This window comes from Sodiomyces alcalophilus (genome assembly GCF_042370955.1).
Source record: "Sodiomyces alcalophilus JCM 7366 unplaced genomic scaffold ACRALscaffold_1, whole genome shotgun sequence".
In the NCBI taxonomy this organism is placed as follows: domain Eukaryota; kingdom Fungi; phylum Ascomycota; class Sordariomycetes; order Glomerellales; family Plectosphaerellaceae; genus Sodiomyces; species Sodiomyces alcalophilus.
This window is the reverse complement of record NW_027263532.1, coordinates 4,451,245-4,468,667: the sequence shown is the minus strand read 5'-3', so window position 1 is coordinate 4,468,667 and position 17,423 is coordinate 4,451,245. Positions and strand designations below refer to the sequence as shown.

The following is a 17,423-nucleotide window of genomic DNA, read 5'->3' as shown; positions in this document are numbered from 1 at the left end:
ACCGCTGATTGGTGGCTCACCACGGGTATCCTCCAGCCAATAAGCACATCGGAAAGCCACCCCACGTGTACATACCTGAGGTAACTCCGGAAAGGCCGTCGAGGACGTTCTTGCCATCTACTGAACAACGCTTGGCCTTTTTCACGACACCGTACGCACCTACACGAGAAAAAGCGATTGTACTGCCGAGTGTCGCCTTTGGTCGTCGGCAATATTGGCAACCTCACTACAACTATACGACCGACGTTACGACTGTCGCGCGGCTGTGTCGGAACTGGTCTGAACCATGCCGCAACCTAACAACCCGGCTGCGGCTGGCCAACAGCAGCAACCGCAACAACAGCAGCCATGGGTATGTTTCTCGCTCCTCTCGTCGAACCTCTCCGATGACCTCCTACCTGGTGTTCCCGACTCTAGTCCTCATTCTGACGGTCGTTCATAGGGTATCAGCAACACCCAGAAGCTCCTCATCGGCGGCGTGCTCTGGCTCGGTATGAACATCGCAACCAATGTTTTCTTCAAGAAGCCCGTTGGTATCGGCACCCAGGTCACCGACCCCGACGGCAAGGTCTACACCGTGCCGGACAATATGGACGACATTCCTCCCTATCTCCTTCGCCCTCGGTCCCTGAATGAAGGCGCAACCTACAATGCCGTGCCCCGGAAGCTGGCGCCCATGTGGCCCATGGACAGCTACATCGACATCACCGTGACTGTCTCCGAGTCGCCCAGACCCCGGCCTCTCGACGCCACCCCGTCCGATACGGTTGTCATGCAGGAGAACCGTTTCCACATGGGAAATTACAGCGACAAGCGATCGATCGACACGACCATCGACGTGCCCAAGTCCGTTCAGAACAATGGCACCCTGTGGGGCCATTTCTACCTGGGCCTCACGGGGAGCCGCCTAGATCCCCTCGGCCCCGGATTCGACCTAGCGTCTAGCTACCATTTTGCCTACCCGCTGACGCAATATCTCCCCAAGAAGAAGGAAGTCAAGACGAGGTCCTTACTTGAGGGTCTTCCCGAGGACGCCGTTGAGGAGGAAGAGCAAGAGAAAGAGCACGACCAGGAGGAGAACGTTGGCCCTATCATCGCCAACTATTATCACCCCAACTTCACCCTGTCTATCATTCCTGATTCGGGCGTCTTGGATTACCGAAACCTTCATCCTGCCACCCGTCACTTCTTGCGAACTGAACCCACCGGTGCTCGGGATGGAACTGGCGAGAATTCGTGGTACTGTAAGTTTGCGCGGATGCGAGGTTCTTTTCCATTGCGGATTTCAGGTACTGACCAAGAAATGCCAGATCCCGTCCTCTTCGTCAACAACTTCTGGCAATTGAAGAGCCACATGATGCTGCTCAACGAGACTGTGACCACCGTCCCCATGCACATCGATCTCGGCAACCTCCGCTACTTCCTCTTCGGCATCATGTCGTCTCTCGAGCTCAGCAGCAAGGAGAGCGCGCGCCAGGCGGCCTTTGGCCACTCCGTGCCGGGCGGTGGTGACGGTTCCGAAATGGAGATGGTCAAGGAGATTTTCCTCGACTCGAACCCTTACCTCCTAGCTTTGACGGGCATCGTCTCCGTGGCGCACATCATCTTGGAAATGCTCGCGTTCGGGTCGGACATTGCGCACTACCGCAAGAAGAAGGACAACGTCGGCATCTCCGTCCGCTCCATCCTAGCCAACGCCTTCATGCAAACGGTCATTCTGCTCTACCTGATCGACAACTCGGAGAACACGAGCTGGATCATTCTCGGATCCCAGGGCATGGGCATCGTCATCGAACTCTGGAAGATCACCACCGTGGTCGACGTCAAGGTGGAGGCAGGGGGTCCGGGCTCCTGGCTGCCGTTCCGGATCGTGTTTGCCGACAAATACAAGCTGAGCGAGACGGAAGAGAAGACCAAGGAGTACGACGAGATTGCGTTCCGCTACATGTACATGGCCGCGGTGCCGTTGCTCATCGCCTACGCCATCTACTCGTTGGTGTACGAGGCGCACAAGTCTTGGTACTCGTACATCATCACGAGCCTGGTTGGGTCGGTCTATGCGTACGGGTTCCTCATGATGGTGCCGTCGCTGTACATCAACTACCGCCTCAAGAGCGTGGCGCACATGCCGGGCAAGGCCATGATGTACAAGTTCCTCAACACCTTCATCGACGACCTCTTTGCGTTTACCATCAAGATGCCCATCCTGCACCGGCTGGCTACCTTCCGGGACGACATCATCTTCTTCATCTACATCTACCAGCGCTGGGCGTACCGCGTCGACTACACGCGGGTGAACGAATTTGGGCAGGGCGGCGGCGAAGAGGACGCCGAGGCGGAGACGGCCAAGGCGCAGGAACTGCTGGAGGAGGACGCGGCTGCGGGGGTGGATGGAGTGAAGGAGGAAGAAGTCCGGGAGGGCACGGCGAAGAAGGCGACGGGTGCCAACACGGGGAAGGCGAAGAAGAGGAGAGCGTGAGGGTGAGGGTGAGGGAAAGAAAAACGTGTTTCAGTTTCTCGGCCGGGCCATTGCTGGTGGTTGAAAATGTTAGGGCATGGCGAGGGAAACGTTTCAACATATTTATAGACTATGCAGGCGGCCATGATATAAGAGGAGGGATCGTATGGACTTGAGCAGACGAGACGGCAGGGGCAATATGCCAAAAGCCTTTGTTGCATGTACTCGGTAAAGACGCCGGATAGAATGACATATCATTCAGACAGCAATGTCTAGCTCGGCACCGCTCCAAATCAGGAGAATTCAAGACAAATATAAAGAAACCAGTCCTGGAAAAGCAAAGGAAACGCAAAAGTGAAAGGGTCGAGTCAAGTGTTTGACTGGTCGGCCATTGAGCCTGGACTGAGGCCAAGGTCGAATTAGACTTGACGATCAGGGGCCAGTTGCTACCTCGGCGCTCTAGATCTCCGCGCCCCGTAGCACCGGTGCACTGCCACTTGCCACTGCTCCACCACCAGGGCGGTGCAAGTCCCAGTGACTAGGGTGATCAGGACGCTACCAGTAATGTGAGGTACCGCTGTACGAACAGGTACGTACGCATATGTACGAAGGTACGTACAGTACAGGTAATCAAATTAAGGCTGGAGGTTCGTCATCTTCCCCACACCAACGGATCCTGACACCCAAGGGAAGTTAGCATTGAAATCAGAGCTGGCCGAAATCTATTCCAACTGGCAAAGCCGGCTCCCTCCTTTCCTCCCTTTCCTCTCGCTTCAATTTCCGTCTTGTTGCGTTGATTCTATCCTCGCCCAATCTCTGCGACACCATACCTACTCCTTATACCTACTCCATTCACCACCGACACCGCGTTCATCCCACTCCACGACAACGCGGTCGCCTAGCGAGGGGCCACGAGGCCCACAATCACGTTTTCCCTTCCCTCAGCATGAGCAAGGACACCGTCGGGTCCTTGCTAGCTGACATTGCGAATTCCATTACCGACAGCCTGCGCATCCTCGATGGGTCCGACAAGAGCCAATGGGGTCCCGACGAACATGAACAGCTCCGCCGCCTTGAGCATGCCCTTGACGAGGCCAGGAAGGATTTCCAGGAGCTTTCTCCCTTCCTTGATGGCCAGCACTACTACATGAACGACCGCCGACGTGAGTTTGATCTACTCTGTTGCTTTACCCCACCACCTCCCATTTCCTGTGCGATTGCGGCATCGCCCTGGCGCACACACAAGCCATCTCACGCGAATGCGCCCAGCTAACCATCCGACCAACCCCTCTAGCCCAGTCAATCGAAGAGCTCCGCCTTTTAAGAACGAAATTCCAACACCACGCCGAAAGCTTTCGCCAGTGGGCCCATCAGGGAGGGCCCATTAATGCCCTCTGGGCCGCCGAGACCACCACCCTCAGACACGAACTACACCGCGCTCAATGTCGCGCGGCGCGCCGTATCTTCGCTTCGAAACAAGTGCAGGCCTCTCCCCGCTGTCTCGGCGCCTTTCTCGTCTACCGCAAGCAGCGCGAATGGGCTCTTAAGCGAGCCCAAAGGAGACGTCGGCAGAAAGAACAACAACAACAGCAGCAGCAGCAGAACGCCAGCGGAGGGAGCACCAATCATGGCCAGATGTCAGTCCAACAACCGCAACTACAACAACAACAACAACAACAACAACAACAACAACACCAACAACAACAACACCAACAAGCCCCGGCCACCCCAACGGCCAGGGAACTCTACCGACACCGGAGGAAAGGCTCGACCCTGGTCCCGGCCGACGATCGCGCCGCGGATAGCGCAGCGGACGATGAGTACGAGGAACACCGTTTTCGCATGGAGGAGCTGGCGCTCTGTAATTCCATTGGCAAATTCCAGCGGTTCGGGGACCGCGACATTTCCTTTATCTGCGACTTTTGCGACGGGCACATCATATGGGAGGACCTCGAGACCATGCCGTCCATTCGGACAGTGGACGAAGAGGCCGCGGCCACTGCGGCCGAGGCGCATCCTGGCGCCGCCGACGGAACCGCTGCGCCCGATAATACCGCCGTGCCTCGCGCCATGCGACCGCTATCGCCCGAGGCGCCGGGGATCCTGCATTGGCAGGCCACGGGGTTCACCGTCTCAGAGCACAGGGAGAAGAGCGTGGTGTTTCCGCCGCTCGCCATCGCGAACCATGTGGCGCCGACGCGGATAGACTGGGTGGTGCAGCTGCGGTGTCCCGCTTGCGACGAGCCGCCGGCCGACCACACACCGCCCGAGGGAGGGGAGGATGACGGGGCGGGCGTCTGGCAGATGGACGACGAACTCGTTTTTGATGACTTACCGGCGTTTGAGGAGCATTTATACTGGAAACACACGCCTACGTACATGCCGAGTATGCCCGTGTCGTTACCACTTCCGTCGGCAAGTTGCCTGTTGATGTGACCAGGATGGGAAAGGATGCGACTTTTGCATGGGGAACGATGGAGGGCGATTTTACGGAAGGGTCATTGTTCGACATGTCATTCACTGGGGGTTGTTATATTTGATTGGAGGGAGGCAAAAACATTCGGCGTCGCTGGCGGCATGGCGTTATGAGGCTCAACTAGGAACGGACGGCTCGCAAAGAGAGGGAAAGGGAAGCCCGGCGCGATGCTACGGGGGCGGGAAAGGAATGGTGTTTATGGTGGTCTTGACTTTCACGCTGTGACGACTGGTCCTCCGACGCAGGGGCATTCCATGGATCTTTAGAAGAGGGCTGCTGTGAAGGGCTGTCCCATATACCCCGATAGTCGTTTTTTATGTCTTTTGTTTGTTCGTTCGTCCCTGAGGGCATTGACAGCAGACGTTGGGTATTCCAAAACAAACGGTGCCCAACCCGATCAATGGAACTGTATGCACCTATGTAAGCACAAAATATTCGTATACTACTCGCTTGCCTTGACTTTGCCGCCATCCATCCGTGTCAACAACAGAAAACAATAGATTCGTTACACTTCGGAACCCCGGATCAAAAAAGGGCGCCGACAGGCTATATAGTGATTGGGGGGGTTTCGAGGTGATAAGGGGCCCCCGGACGAAAGATACCCGCGCCCACTAGAAAAACCTCCACCACAAAAAGATGATGATAAAGAAGCCCAGGCCAGCCACGGGGCCGTATTGCTTGAGGAGAAGCTCCCAGTTGATGCGCACAGCGGCGCGGCGGTACTTTTTGCTGTCGTCGCGGAGGCGGGAACTGAGCTCGCCCATGCGCTCGAGGGAGTCGCCGCGGTAGAGGAGGTCCTCGATGTTCTTGGTCATGATCTTGGTGACGTCGCGGAGCTCGTCGTTGAGGCGGTCGAGGTTGTTGGCGGCGCGGGCATCGGCGTAGGTGGCCTTGGTGCGGGTGATGAAGGTGTCAAAGTCCATAAAGGCATAGGGCCGGAGCGTGGGGCTTTGCACCTGGGTGGCCGGGTGCGTCTGGTGGAACTCGCGGGCAATGTCGGCGAGGTAGGTGAAGGCCAGCTCGCGCGGGTAGGAGCGGTCGGTGATGGTGAGGAAGATGACGTCCCCGTCGATGAAGTAGTGGAGGGTGGCCTGGCCCAGCTCGAGGCTCGCGCGCGGTTCGGATTTGCGGCTGACCTTGCGCAGCACGGCGCGGATCTGGCCCTTGATCTCTACCACGTCATCTTCTTGGTGTTCATCGTCGACGGAGGCGCAGAGCATTAGGCCTGGAAGGGAGAGGGTTAGCGTAAGGCTGGCTTGGTTTTGATGATTTGGATGGTGCGAGAGAATAAGGGGGAGGAAATTGGAGAGCAATGGCATACCATCGAGCCTTGCTATTTGTGTCGACCGAATAGCCTTCGACATGGTGGACTATGCTGCGTATCTAACGACAGTGGTGTCCGTCGAAGAAAATGAGGCCGGTTCTGCGCGTCGCCTCGTGCGATGTCCTAATGCCCCTGATGGTCGACGCAAGACGACTGGGAGATATATGACGTGTCCTTAAGGCTGAGAACTATTGGTTTTCCGCTGCGCAGAATCTATAATTACTATTCGACCGTAGCTTGTGGGCAGCTAGGTGAGCGTCGTCTCCAGACACGTGTCGTTCTAGGTGGTATGGTGGATTGAGACCGGTCGGAGAGGCGGTGATCTCGTTGAAATTGTGCGTCTTTGTTGATGGGAACAATTGAAGACACCAGGTCCAGAAGTCCAACGAACCACCAGGCTTGGCGAGCAGGGGTTAGGCATTGGAAGGTGAGGTACCGGTACGTACCTGGGTACTTAGGTCAAGGTACCCGTTCTAAGGCTGTGGCTGAGGCTGAGCTGTGGCTGATATGAAGCTTCCCCAGCCTCAGGTCGCGACGACGTACGAAGCATCTCAAGAGCTACCCCAGACCGTCCCAAGAACAGGAAGGAAGATCCCAGCTTTCAATACCCCTCAACACTTGCCTAACATCCTTCCGGAGCTTTCGCTACGCTTTATAGGTGAACCCTATGTGGTCTTTCTATATAAATCCCCGGTTTTTCTGAAATAGGGCGCTTCTTCCACACATCCCATGCTTTTACTTCCCGTTGTCTAAGATATCAGCGGGATCGCCAGCCTCCAATGTCTCTATCGGCGAAGATACGACTAAAAAACTGTTCATTACGCCTCTCACGTACCCGAGTACTAAGCAGATCCAGGGATTGATGCCGAGACTGTACTCCTGGCAACGTCCTATATCCAGGCGAGCTCTATATATGCCCCTTAGGCTCCTAGGGCTCTACACAGCTTCTCTTAGGCAATACTAGGCCCCAAAGACACAATGGACAGCACAATGGAGACACAACACGACATGGAAATGGCCAATGACAACATGCCCCGGCCTTCGAGCCCTACCTCCAGTTCTTCTAGTCTTTCACCCCCACCATCTTCACTTTCCGATGAACCACCCACACCTTTCCAGAGCCCTCTCTCTGGACGCCAGGATATCTCTCTCGACAGCATCACAATATCATCCCCGAAATTCGCCACCGAGCAGCCGGACATGCCACCTGTAACCCGAAGCGCTGCGCGAAAAGTCTCCGCCCAGGTAGACCCTCAAGAACCTCCCAAGGTGAAGGTGGAAAAGGATACCGCTCCCATATCGAAGCCTAAAAGAAACGCGAAAGTTATCATCAAGAGGATGTCCAACAAGGTTTCACGGCAGAAATGGACAGCAGAGAGGCTCCTGACTGACCCAAAGTCTCCTGTTGCACGAGCAGACATCAGAGTGCGTCATCCTCTCGCATCTTGTCATTCTTGGCCGTTCCAGTCATTTCTCACACTTGTCTCACCTCTTGGCCTTCCACCATGATGTTTTGGCTTGACCCATACTGACTAGCTTCAACAAAGAGCCTTCTTTGTAACAACCCGCTGGCGTGGGACATCCTGACTCCGGAGGAGAAGACTGAAGTGCTTTCTCTATTTCCGCCGGATGCCCCTATTCTCAATGCCGGTACGCCCGACGCCCGGCCCGACATGGCGCTTCTCGCTTCAGACGACAACTTCCGGCACGACTGTGCCCGGTACGCCGAGAACCTGGCCGAGGGAAAACACGACCCCCAGTGGTTAGCCGAGGCGTGGGCCGCCTCCGAACAGCGCCGTGCAGGGGAGTTCGACAAGTACCTCGAAGAGAAGTTTGAGGAGGAATGGGGCGTCCAGTTGCCGGACCATATGAGGCGTAGTAAGAGCCGCCCAGCAACTACGCAGGCCAGTAGCCAGGACCCAACACCCTCTGGCGACCCGGACAGCCAGACTGCAGGCAGCGTGCCAGACGACGGAAACGATGCGGAGGGGGGTGTTGAGGCGAGAGAGGTGAATGGAGACTGTGGATCGGGTGGCTGTGAAGCAGAAAAGTCTCCTGCTGCCGAAGGTGCTTCCCCTACTAAGAAGCAGAGGATCTCCTAGAGTGTGGCAGGAAGACGGCCATTGCGCTGAAGTTTCCAAAACACCGCCAGGGCGGGAGGGAATACGAATGTTTTACGATTTGTAGCCAAGGTCTCTTTGATAGAGGTATGGATACTATTGATACCCAGCCTATTTGGCGACTTTCGATGTGCCAAGACTGACACCTGACAGACCATCACTATCCTACAATGGTTCCCAATGCGCCATAAGAGAACATGACAGTCTCAGGGATGGCTTAGGTTAACGCCGGTAATTTATCCATCAGAGCCAAGCTTCCTATGCCCAGCTGGCGTCTCTCCGGTTCGTTTCGTGATTCAAGATTTTGGAGGCATGTTCGCTATGGGGACTCCTTGCGAAAGTCTGCCACACTCCGTTTTGAGTTGCTGTGAGAGCCTGGACTCTTGGCAGCATGCCTTGGGCCACCGCGATACAATCCCCTGATATGACAGGCGCCAGAATTCTACCTACTACCCTTGGGATGAGTTCCGGTATGATGACCTCGGGCTTCTTGTATCAATCAGCTGGTCAGCACACGTGCTCAATCAAGGAGCGAATTAGGAATGAGGCTACTTCCAATAACTCCAGCAAGCTTATTAGCGTGAGGACCATGGATAATGAAGGACGGTCGGACGACTTCTGGTCCTAATATCTAACGGCACAGCGAGGTGCCTCATGGACCAGTTCGCGACCCCATTGGCGACAGGTTCTGGGACCCTAAGAAGGTGCATACTGCTCAGACTGGATGCAGACTGAAGACGTTGAGGAGTATTGAGTTTGAATATAACATTTGCAGGTTGGCATTTTGAGTGTGCGGATGGAATGAATGGGCAGCCTGTCCCAAGATCCTAGTCTCTTAGAAGCAACACATACCTACCCATCCATGCGCAGTCTCTGACTATCTAGGATACGTATTGTCATCTTATAATCTTCGGACCTACTTTGCTGAAGGGTAGACGGCATGGGCATAAGACTGTTGTCTGGCCTGTTGTTCGAGTCGCGATACCAGCCTCCGAGTCACCATGGCTTTCATCTAAATGCAGTACATCACAGTTATAAAAGGCATAACCTCGAATCCTTCTTTATTCTCCGTCTCCTTCTCTTCTTTGTTCATCTCCCGTACATCCAAGTCCTTCCGGTGAGGTGGGTAGATGGCGCACGGACCACGTAAATCCACATGCGATTTGGGGAGCCGCTGTGGCAGCTGGCAGCTGGCAGCGGCACCATCCAAAATCCACCATCTTCTCATTTCATGATTTCTTCAACATGACAAGCCAACGAAATTCGTCCTCGAATACCAAGTGTCCGGTCTATGCTGGAGCCCAACACCTTTCGTACTCCTCTCGGCCTTGTTGAATTGCGTGACTGGCGATTTCCGAACCTCTAAAAAGTCTGCATCTCGTACCCTCTGACTCAGTCAGGATGGCTTCCTCTACCCGGTCTCATAGCAGATCCCACAGCCTGCTTCTTATCCAGAAGCTGCTAAATCTCCGAGACAGCGCGAGTCCCCTGACTCTGGTATTGGATAGTCTGGAGCAGGGTGCAGCGCCCGTGATTGGGGAATATATTTCAAGGGCAAAGGTGAGAACAGGACTCATACCATACGCTGGACGGGGGAAACATAAGCGGCCCTCACGCTCTCATCGCGGCAGACTTTCTTTTCCGAACTCTATGCTCACGCCTGTTTCATAGGCTTCGAAGAGCAAGGTCATATTCCTCTCATTTTCTACCCTGCGAAAGCCTCGAAATGCGGATGTGTTTGTTAAGGGCCGAGGAAAACCCCTCACGACTCTGAGAAAAGAGCTGCTCTCTCATTACCCCAAACCTGTCAAGTCGGCGGGTAGCATCAAAGAGAAACTTTCCGCGCAGAGTGAGTATTACGCTTCCTTGTCTTGTAGAGTAGAAAATTCATATCAAAAGGGGAAGGGGAGGGAAAAGACGAAAGACTGGATCATTCCATATCATGCATGACCTTGCTCATACGGCTCCCATAGGAACGCTCCTCATCGTCGACTCACTCAACGAGCTTGCCATGGCGGCCCCCAACTCTCTTCCCGACTTCCTCTCCGGCATCATCGGCCCGGCCGTCTCGCTGGTGGGGATATATCATACAGACGTTCCCCTCGTTCTTCCAGAGACGGTGAGCGAATACGCGCCTCCCCCATTCACGCTCCTCTGCTACCTGGCCACCGCCATCCTCCGACTGTCCAGCCTGCGGCAGGAGATTGAACGGCAAAAAGCACGGAACAGGAGCCTACAGGAGCCGGAGTGGGGTCTACAGGAGGACCGGGAGGGCGTGCTGATGGGACTAAAGGGGGAGATCAAGTCTGACGATTACCGGGGAGTCGTGCTGGACATGGAGCTCCGGCGACGCAGCGGTAGGGCGGTGAAGGAGAAGTTTGCATTCTTTCCTGGGACTGGGACACCTGTGCCCCCGATGGCGCCACGGACAGCAGCAGCCGCACCGAGTTTGGCCCGGGACAAAGGTACGCCGTCCAAGCTGATGCTGCTCTCAGACCACCCGGTATTCGCACCGCCAGACGAGAGTGACCAGGCAGGTGGAGGGGCTGGCGGCGATGAGGCACCGGAGAGCACCTTCGACCTAGGCTTGACGGAGAAGCAGAGGCGAGACCGGGAGGGCATCGTGCTGCCGTATTTCGATGCACAAACGGATATAGGGGCTGGTGAGGGAGGACGAATTCTATACGAGATGGGGCGAGAGGACGATTTTGATGACGAGGAAGATGAGATTTGATACGATGGTATCGAGTCACTGAATAGCTACAGAGGTCTGAAAACTCCATGATATCATCGGATCTGTATCACACGCTGGACAATAAGCGTAACACGCTTGGTTATCTGATGATCTTGGGCACCCCAGAAGGCAATATATTACGGCCATGTCAGAGCACGGAGGGCGACTGCATAGTATCAAACTGAAGGCGTTCGTCTCCTCCCATTGACGCATGCAAGGACTGCCTTGATGAAAAGACCATCTTCTTCATAACACTGCATCAAGCAGTGTCACAATGAAAAAAGGTAAACATCAAAAATTGCGCCCACGATGGCCCCGAAGGACAATCGAAAGAGGCCGACTCCGCGATGTGCAATGCAGGCCTTCCTCTTTACTCCGCGGCCTTCTTGAGCGCCCCGGAGTTGGACAAGGTAAGTATGAAGAAGAAGAGAAGAAAAGAGAAAGCAAAGTCGAGGTCGACCTCGGGGATATTTATACGTTTAGGTGGCTGGATAACCGAGGAGTGCACGGTCCAAGTTGATTACGTAGCTTTAGGCAGGTACCAGGCAGCACTTTCCCCAAAAAATCCTCTTAGGTAATACAGCGATACGGAAGGAATGTACCTGTGCTAGGGATGGAACGGAACGTCGAAGTACGTACCAACCATGGCGTCAGCCAGCCTGCATTGGCCGTAGGCTGCTAGAATACATCTCTAGGGATGCATCTTTCCGTGATGCAACTTCACATACTTGTCCAAAACGCCTTTACCATTATTCCACCAAATGTCTCTATACTGTCACAACAACAACAACAACGTATATGACATTTGTCAAGCGATCAGGCAGTTTCCAGACGACGGAAGTTCCTAAACATCCGTTCTACCCAGCAACAACCAATGCATCCACACTCACGACTCGTCCACGGACTACCCATTCGCGCCCCCAGTTCCAGCGTCTCGCTTCGTTGACTCCCCCTGAAGCGCCACGGCTGCTCACAGTTCCCTCCACAGCCTCCTCACTCCAACCAAATAAAACGCCTGCGGGATGCCACCTTCCACTTCCCAATCCACCGCCGATCCGCCAGGCTCTCCTACGCATGATTCCGACTCTGACCTAGACCTCGACTTGCAAGAGCTCGATCCAGCGACATCCTCTTCCCATCGATCCTTCAGCCGCATAGGACACCATCAGGACTCTTCCTCCGATCAGAGGGCGCCGAGAATCGCCCTTCGCAATCTTCGTATGGGGAGCTTGCGGCGGGCCAAACGGACGGGGGGTTACGGGGAGCTGGGCCAGGACCTGGGCAGCACAGGCGACGATGCCGACGAAACTCTACTCGGAAATGAAGAGAGACAGGCGTCGCGGTCGATTGACCGCGGTCATGCATCGAGCGATGACGCGCCCCTTCTCCCAGGAGGCTCGTCGTCCCCACGGCGCCGGTCCTTCGCTCGGGAGGGTCTGGGAAAACTATCGGCCCTGCGGTCGAATCTGCGACTCCCCGGTTTTATGGGAGGCTCGGGGGAGCAACAGTCGGGCAAGGATGTGAGCGGCGACCACGACCAGGACGAAGACGACGAAGACGACCCCTCGACTTCGAGAGTCGTTCCCGTCGGTTTCACCGGCCCATCGAGGTTCCCACCCAACAGAATATCCAACGCCAAGTATACCGCCTTCACCTTCCTCCCCGTCACCCTCTACAACGAGTTTTCCTTCTTCTTCAACATGTATTTTCTACTCGTCGCGCTCTCCCAGGCCATACCGGCCCTACGGATCGGTTACCTCGCCACCTACATCGCCCCCCTGGCCTTCGTCTTGGTGATTACAATGGGCAAGGAGGCATACGACGACATTGGGAGGCGAAAGAGGGACAACGAAGCCAACGCGGAAGAGTACACCGTACTCCATTTCGAAGAACCCGGACGAGCTGTGACGGCCACCGCTCAGCGCGCCCACAGAAGACTCAAATCAGACTCGGTGAAGAAAGGGAGGGGGAAGATGCGTTTCGAGGATGAAAGGCTATCGGACATTCGCGAGGAGGAGGAAGAAGATGCGGGGGATGAGGAGGAGCGTATCGAGGGTCGAGGATGGCAGTCGAAACCATCATCGGTGGTCCGCGAAGTGCCTCGGAAATCTCGCGACTTGAAGGTCGGCGACGTTTTGAAGCTTAGCAAGGGCCAGCGGGTACCGGCCGATGTTGTCATCTTGAAGTGCGAGACCCAGGACACTGCGCACGATCGGGGGGTGCAGGAAAACATGCCAACAGAGGAGGGCACCGAGGAGGATCTCCTCGTCGACGCGTCCAGCGGAGAGCAGGAACCCCATTCGTCTAGTAAAGGCAAAGGTCCTGATGCGCAAGACGAAGATGCCGGCGGAGCTGCGGGTGAGACGTTCATCCGGACCGACCAGCTGGACGGTGAAACGGATTGGAAGCTACGCCTGTCCTGCCCGCTGTCGCAAAATCTACCCACCGAGGAGCTCGTCCGCTTGCGCGTCACCGGCGGGAAGCCGGATAAAAGAGTGAACGAGTTTCTGGGATCCATCGAACTCTTACCCACCAGGGAGGATGCCCAGACCCTCTCCAGCACCCTACCAGGGGATGGTCACGGCTCCAAAACTGCGGCCCTGTCTGTTGATAACACGGCGTGGGCCAACACCGTCATTGCGTCGCAGGCCACCACCCTGGCCGTCATCATGTATACCGGCGTGCAGACCCGATCTGCGCTCTCCACCGCGCCGTCCAGGTCCAAAACCGGTCTCTTGGAATACGAGATCAACTCGTTGACCAAGATTCTGTGCGTCATCACGCTCGCTCTATCCGTCATCTTGGTCGCCATTGAGGGCTTCGAGAACACCGAGGGCAACATCTGGTATGTGAAGATCATGCGCTTCCTCGTCTTGTTCTCCACCATCGTGCCCATCAGCTTGCGCGTCAACCTCGACCTCGGGAAGAGCGCGTACTCCTGGTTTATCCACCGCGACCCGGGCATCCCGGGCGCCGTGGTGCGGACCAGCACGATACCCGAGGATCTCGGCCGCATCGAGTACCTACTCAGCGACAAGACGGGCACCTTGACCCAGAACGAGATGGAGATGAAGAAGATTCATATCGGTACCGTATCGTATGCCAACGAAGCCATGGACGAAGTCGTTTCGTACGTCCGGCAGGCGTTCCACATCCAGCCGACCGTCGACCCGGCGTCCAGAAAGGCCCTCATCACGCCGTCGTCGACTTTTGCGACGAGCGCGAATATGGGCACGACCCGTACGCGCCGAGAAATTGGGACGCGCGTTAGGGATGTCGTCCTGGCGCTCGCACTGTGTCACAATGTGACCCCGACTACCGAGGAGGGCGAGGGAGAGGACGCCGGCAAGACGGTCACATCATACCAGGCATCCTCGCCGGACGAGATTGCCATCGTACGGTGGACCGAGTCTGTCGGCCTCCGCCTCGCCCATAGAGATCGCAAGGGCATGGTGCTCGAGTCCACCGAGACGGGCCGGCCGGTGGTGCAAGTTCGCATCCTGGACGTCTTCCCCTTCACCTCGGAGGGCAAGCGGATGGGCGTCGTGGTCCAGTTTTACGAATCAATGCAGTCCTCCTCCGCCGGAGCGCGCGACCTCGACAGCGGCGGCGAGATCTGGTTCTACCAAAAGGGCGCAGACACCGTCATGGGCTCCATCGTCGCCGAGAACGACTGGTTGGACGAGGAGACGGCCAACATGGCCCGCGAAGGTCTGCGGACGCTCGTCGTCGGCCGCAAGCGGCTCTCCCACCAGCAGTATCGGGAATTTTCCCGGGACTACCAGGAAGCCTCCCTCGTCATCAACGGGCGGGACGCGAGCTTGCAGCGCGTGGTTTCGGACCACCTCGAGCGGAACCTGGAACTCCTGGGCGTCACGGGCGTCGAGGACAAGCTGCAGAGGGACGTCAAGCCGTCGCTGGAGCTCCTCCGCAACGCCGGCATCAAGATCTGGATGCTGACGGGCGACAAGGTCGAGACGGCGCGGTGCGTCGCGGTCAGCTCGAAGCTCGTGGCGCGCGGCCAGTTCATCTACACGGTGGCGAAGCTCAAGGGCAAGGACAATGCGCGGAACCACCTCGACTTTTTGCGGAGCAAGACGGACTCGTGCCTCCTCATCGACGGCGAGAGCCTGGCGCTCTTCCTGACGCACTTTCGCGTCGAGTTCATCTCGGTCGCGGTGCAGCTGCCGACGGTGGTGGCGTGCCGCTGCTCGCCGACGCAAAAGGCCGAGATTGCCGAGCTGATCAAGGAGCACACGAAGAAGCGGGTCTGCTGCATCGGCGACGGCGGCAACGACGTGTCCATGATCCAGGCGGCGGATGTCGGCGTGGGCATCGTGGGCAAGGAGGGGAGGCAGGCGAGTCTGGCGGCCGACTTTTCCATTGAGCAGTTCCACCACTTGACCAAGCTGCTGGTGTGGCATGGCCGCAACAGCTACAAGCGCAGCGCCAAGTTGGCCCAGTTTGTCATTCACCGTGGTCTCATCATTGCTGTGTGCCAGACCATGTACAGCATTGCCATCAACTTTGAGCCTGAGGGGCTTTACAAGGTGAGTGCCGGTTTGTCTTTTTCTTTTCTTGTCTTTTTACCCCTTTTTATCCTTCCACCCCCCTCCCTGCGCTGTCGCCTCTAACACAATACAGGACTGGCTTCTCGTAGGATATGCGACGATTTACACGGCAGCTCCCGTGCTCTCCCTGGTGCTCGACAAGGACGTCGACGAGAACCTGGCCAATCTGTACCCGGAGCTCTACAAGGAGCTCACCTCTGGCCGGTCCCTCTCGTACCGGACATTCTTCGTCTGGGTCCTCGTCTCGGTCTACCAGGGCTGCGTGATCCAGGGCCTCTCCCAGATCCTCGTCGAGGTGGACGGGCCGAGGATGGTGGCCGTGTCGTACACCGTGCTCGTCCTCAACGAGCTGCTCATGGTGGCCATCGAGATCACCACCTGGCACCCCGTCATGATCGTGTCTATCCTGGGAACCTTTCTCGCTTTTGTCGGTTCCATACCGTTCCTGGGCCGTTACTACGATTTGGAATACGTTATTACTCTGTAAGTGGCCGACCTCGTTCAATTTATTGTGGTAGCAACAGTCGCTGATTGTCTTTTCCACCTGCACAGGGGATTCTACTGGCGCATCCTGGCCATTGGGGCCATATCGCTCGTCCCACCGTATGCCGCGAAACTCATCGGGAGGAGGCTCAAGCCGCCTTCCTACAGAAAAGTGCAGAGCTCGTAGATCATTTTTCAGTCTCCCGCTAGGGTCCATTGACAAAAGGAGTTATCGTGGGGTCTTTAGGGATATTCTTGTTTTCTTTAAAGCGGTCACGTTAGGAAATTTGATAAATCATTGGCAATGGGGATTGTCTTTTGGTAGCATCTCCCAGAATCCAAGCTGAGGAGACTATCGAATGAATATTCTATCCACCTTGTCTATATGCATGAAGCGCTATTCTAGTGTCTTGTCTTCCAAGCTGGGATTATATGCTGTGTAGACTGTAGTAGTCGGCTGTCGTCGTTGTCGTGATAATGGTAGTAGGGGTCGTGTAATGGCGGTGATATGTGCAGGCATGAGGAAACGGAGAATCAGTCCCGTCACATCTTTAATAAGATCCAATCCTTCAACAGACCCGGATCCCTCCTCTCCAATTCCCCGAGCACACCACCCACGGTGCCCTGGACCTGCGCGCCGCCCTCCCAAGGCCTGGGACCCACGTAAGCGGCGATGAAGCCGTCGGGACCTGACACGAGCAGCAGGTTCTTCCCCGGCGCATTCCCGGCAGGACAGCGACAGGCCTCACGGGAGGCGAGGTCCTTGCGACCCTGGTTCGGGGCGCCGTCCGGCATGCTCGCGTGGAGAGCCTGGGAATGGAACTCGCACTGCGTCGACGTCGTCGAGACGGGTACCGCGGCGGAGGTTCCCTTTGGGACGCCATTACTCTGTCGCAAAGCGCCCAGCAAGTCCTTCGAGGTGATGGTGGTACCTTCGTCATCTACGACGGCATGCACGCGCAACCTATCCCCGTGGCGCGCCTTCATGGAAAGGAGCTGGGCGGTGATGCTCGTCGGGGCGACCAGGTCCGGGGCCTTTACCTCTTCCGCTTCGTCGCCGCCGCTCATGAAGGCGTCTGGCAGGAAGCTCCACCATGGTCTGGGTCCCGCGGCCGATGTCGATCCCGTGTGGGGTTTTGTCGACGAGGTGGAGAGATCCTGCATGTCGGACCTGGACCGCATGGCCCACAGGATCTTGACGTCGGGTTTCGCGTCACCTTCGAGGACAGAATGGGCGGCTTGCAGGGCGGTGGCGAT

General features: G+C 56.5%; 8 protein-coding genes across 8 annotated transcripts; 6 read left to right on the top strand and 2 right to left on the bottom strand.

The window, feature by feature from the left end:
- Positions 1-88: 88 nt before the first annotated feature.
- On the top strand, positions 89-2,793 carry ACRALDRAFT_1046015 (uncharacterized protein). The gene is made up of 3 exons (XM_071015430.1): positions 89-352; positions 443-1,244; positions 1,311-2,793. The coding sequence occupies exons 1-3, from the start codon at positions 287-289 to the stop codon at positions 2,477-2,479; spliced, it is 2,037 nt and encodes a 678-aa protein (XP_070879862.1). The 5' UTR covers positions 89-286; the 3' UTR covers positions 2,480-2,793.
- Positions 2,794-3,404: 611 nt separating this feature from the next.
- Positions 3,405-4,894, top strand: ACRALDRAFT_2039387 (uncharacterized protein; the record flags this gene model as incomplete). The annotated part of the gene is made up of 2 exons (XM_071020957.1): positions 3,405-3,621; positions 3,753-4,894. The coding sequence occupies 2 exons, from the start codon at positions 3,405-3,407 to the stop codon at positions 4,892-4,894; spliced, it is 1,359 nt and encodes a 452-aa protein (XP_070879861.1).
- A 651-nt stretch (positions 4,895-5,545) lies between these two features.
- ACRALDRAFT_2093452 (uncharacterized protein) lies at positions 5,546-6,298 on the bottom strand (the record flags this gene model as incomplete). Its single annotated transcript, XM_071022628.1, has 2 exons — positions 5,546-6,159; positions 6,256-6,298. The coding sequence occupies 2 exons, from the start codon at positions 6,296-6,298 to the stop codon at positions 5,546-5,548; spliced, it is 657 nt and encodes a 218-aa protein (XP_070879860.1).
- A 938-nt stretch (positions 6,299-7,236) lies between these two features.
- ACRALDRAFT_1066727 (uncharacterized protein) lies at positions 7,237-8,360 on the top strand (the record flags this gene model as incomplete). Its single annotated transcript, XM_071017380.1, has 2 exons — positions 7,237-7,683; positions 7,806-8,360. 2 exons carry the CDS (start codon positions 7,237-7,239, stop codon positions 8,358-8,360), a joined length of 1,002 nt encoding a protein of 333 aa, XP_070879859.1.
- Positions 8,361-8,745: 385 nt separating this feature from the next.
- On the top strand, positions 8,746-9,226 carry ACRALDRAFT_1059413 (uncharacterized protein). Its single transcript, XM_071016029.1, has one exon. The coding sequence runs from the start codon at positions 8,770-8,772 to the stop codon at positions 9,004-9,006; it is 237 nt and encodes a 78-aa protein (XP_070879858.1). The 5' UTR covers positions 8,746-8,769; the 3' UTR covers positions 9,007-9,226.
- ACRALDRAFT_1090784 (uncharacterized protein) lies at positions 8,746-9,606 on the bottom strand (the record flags this gene model as incomplete). Its single annotated transcript, XM_071019537.1, has 4 exons — positions 8,746-9,066; positions 9,100-9,205; positions 9,299-9,390; positions 9,427-9,606. 4 exons carry the CDS (start codon positions 9,604-9,606, stop codon positions 9,031-9,033), a joined length of 414 nt encoding a protein of 137 aa, XP_070879857.1. The 3' UTR covers positions 8,746-9,030.
- A 173-nt stretch (positions 9,607-9,779) lies between these two features.
- On the top strand, positions 9,780-11,279 carry ACRALDRAFT_1078606 (uncharacterized protein; the record flags this gene model as incomplete). The annotated part of the gene is made up of 3 exons (XM_071018793.1): positions 9,780-9,938; positions 10,050-10,227; positions 10,352-11,279. 3 exons carry the CDS (start codon positions 9,780-9,782, stop codon positions 11,110-11,112), a joined length of 1,098 nt encoding a protein of 365 aa, XP_070879856.1. The 3' UTR covers positions 11,113-11,279.
- Positions 11,280-11,892: 613 nt separating this feature from the next.
- On the top strand, positions 11,893-16,979 carry ACRALDRAFT_1046021 (uncharacterized protein). The gene is made up of 3 exons (XM_071015431.1): positions 11,893-15,662; positions 15,757-16,166; positions 16,236-16,979. The coding sequence occupies exons 1-3, from the start codon at positions 12,135-12,137 to the stop codon at positions 16,351-16,353; spliced, it is 4,056 nt and encodes a 1,351-aa protein (XP_070879855.1). The 5' UTR covers positions 11,893-12,134; the 3' UTR covers positions 16,354-16,979.
- Positions 16,980-17,423: the final 444 nt, after the last annotated feature.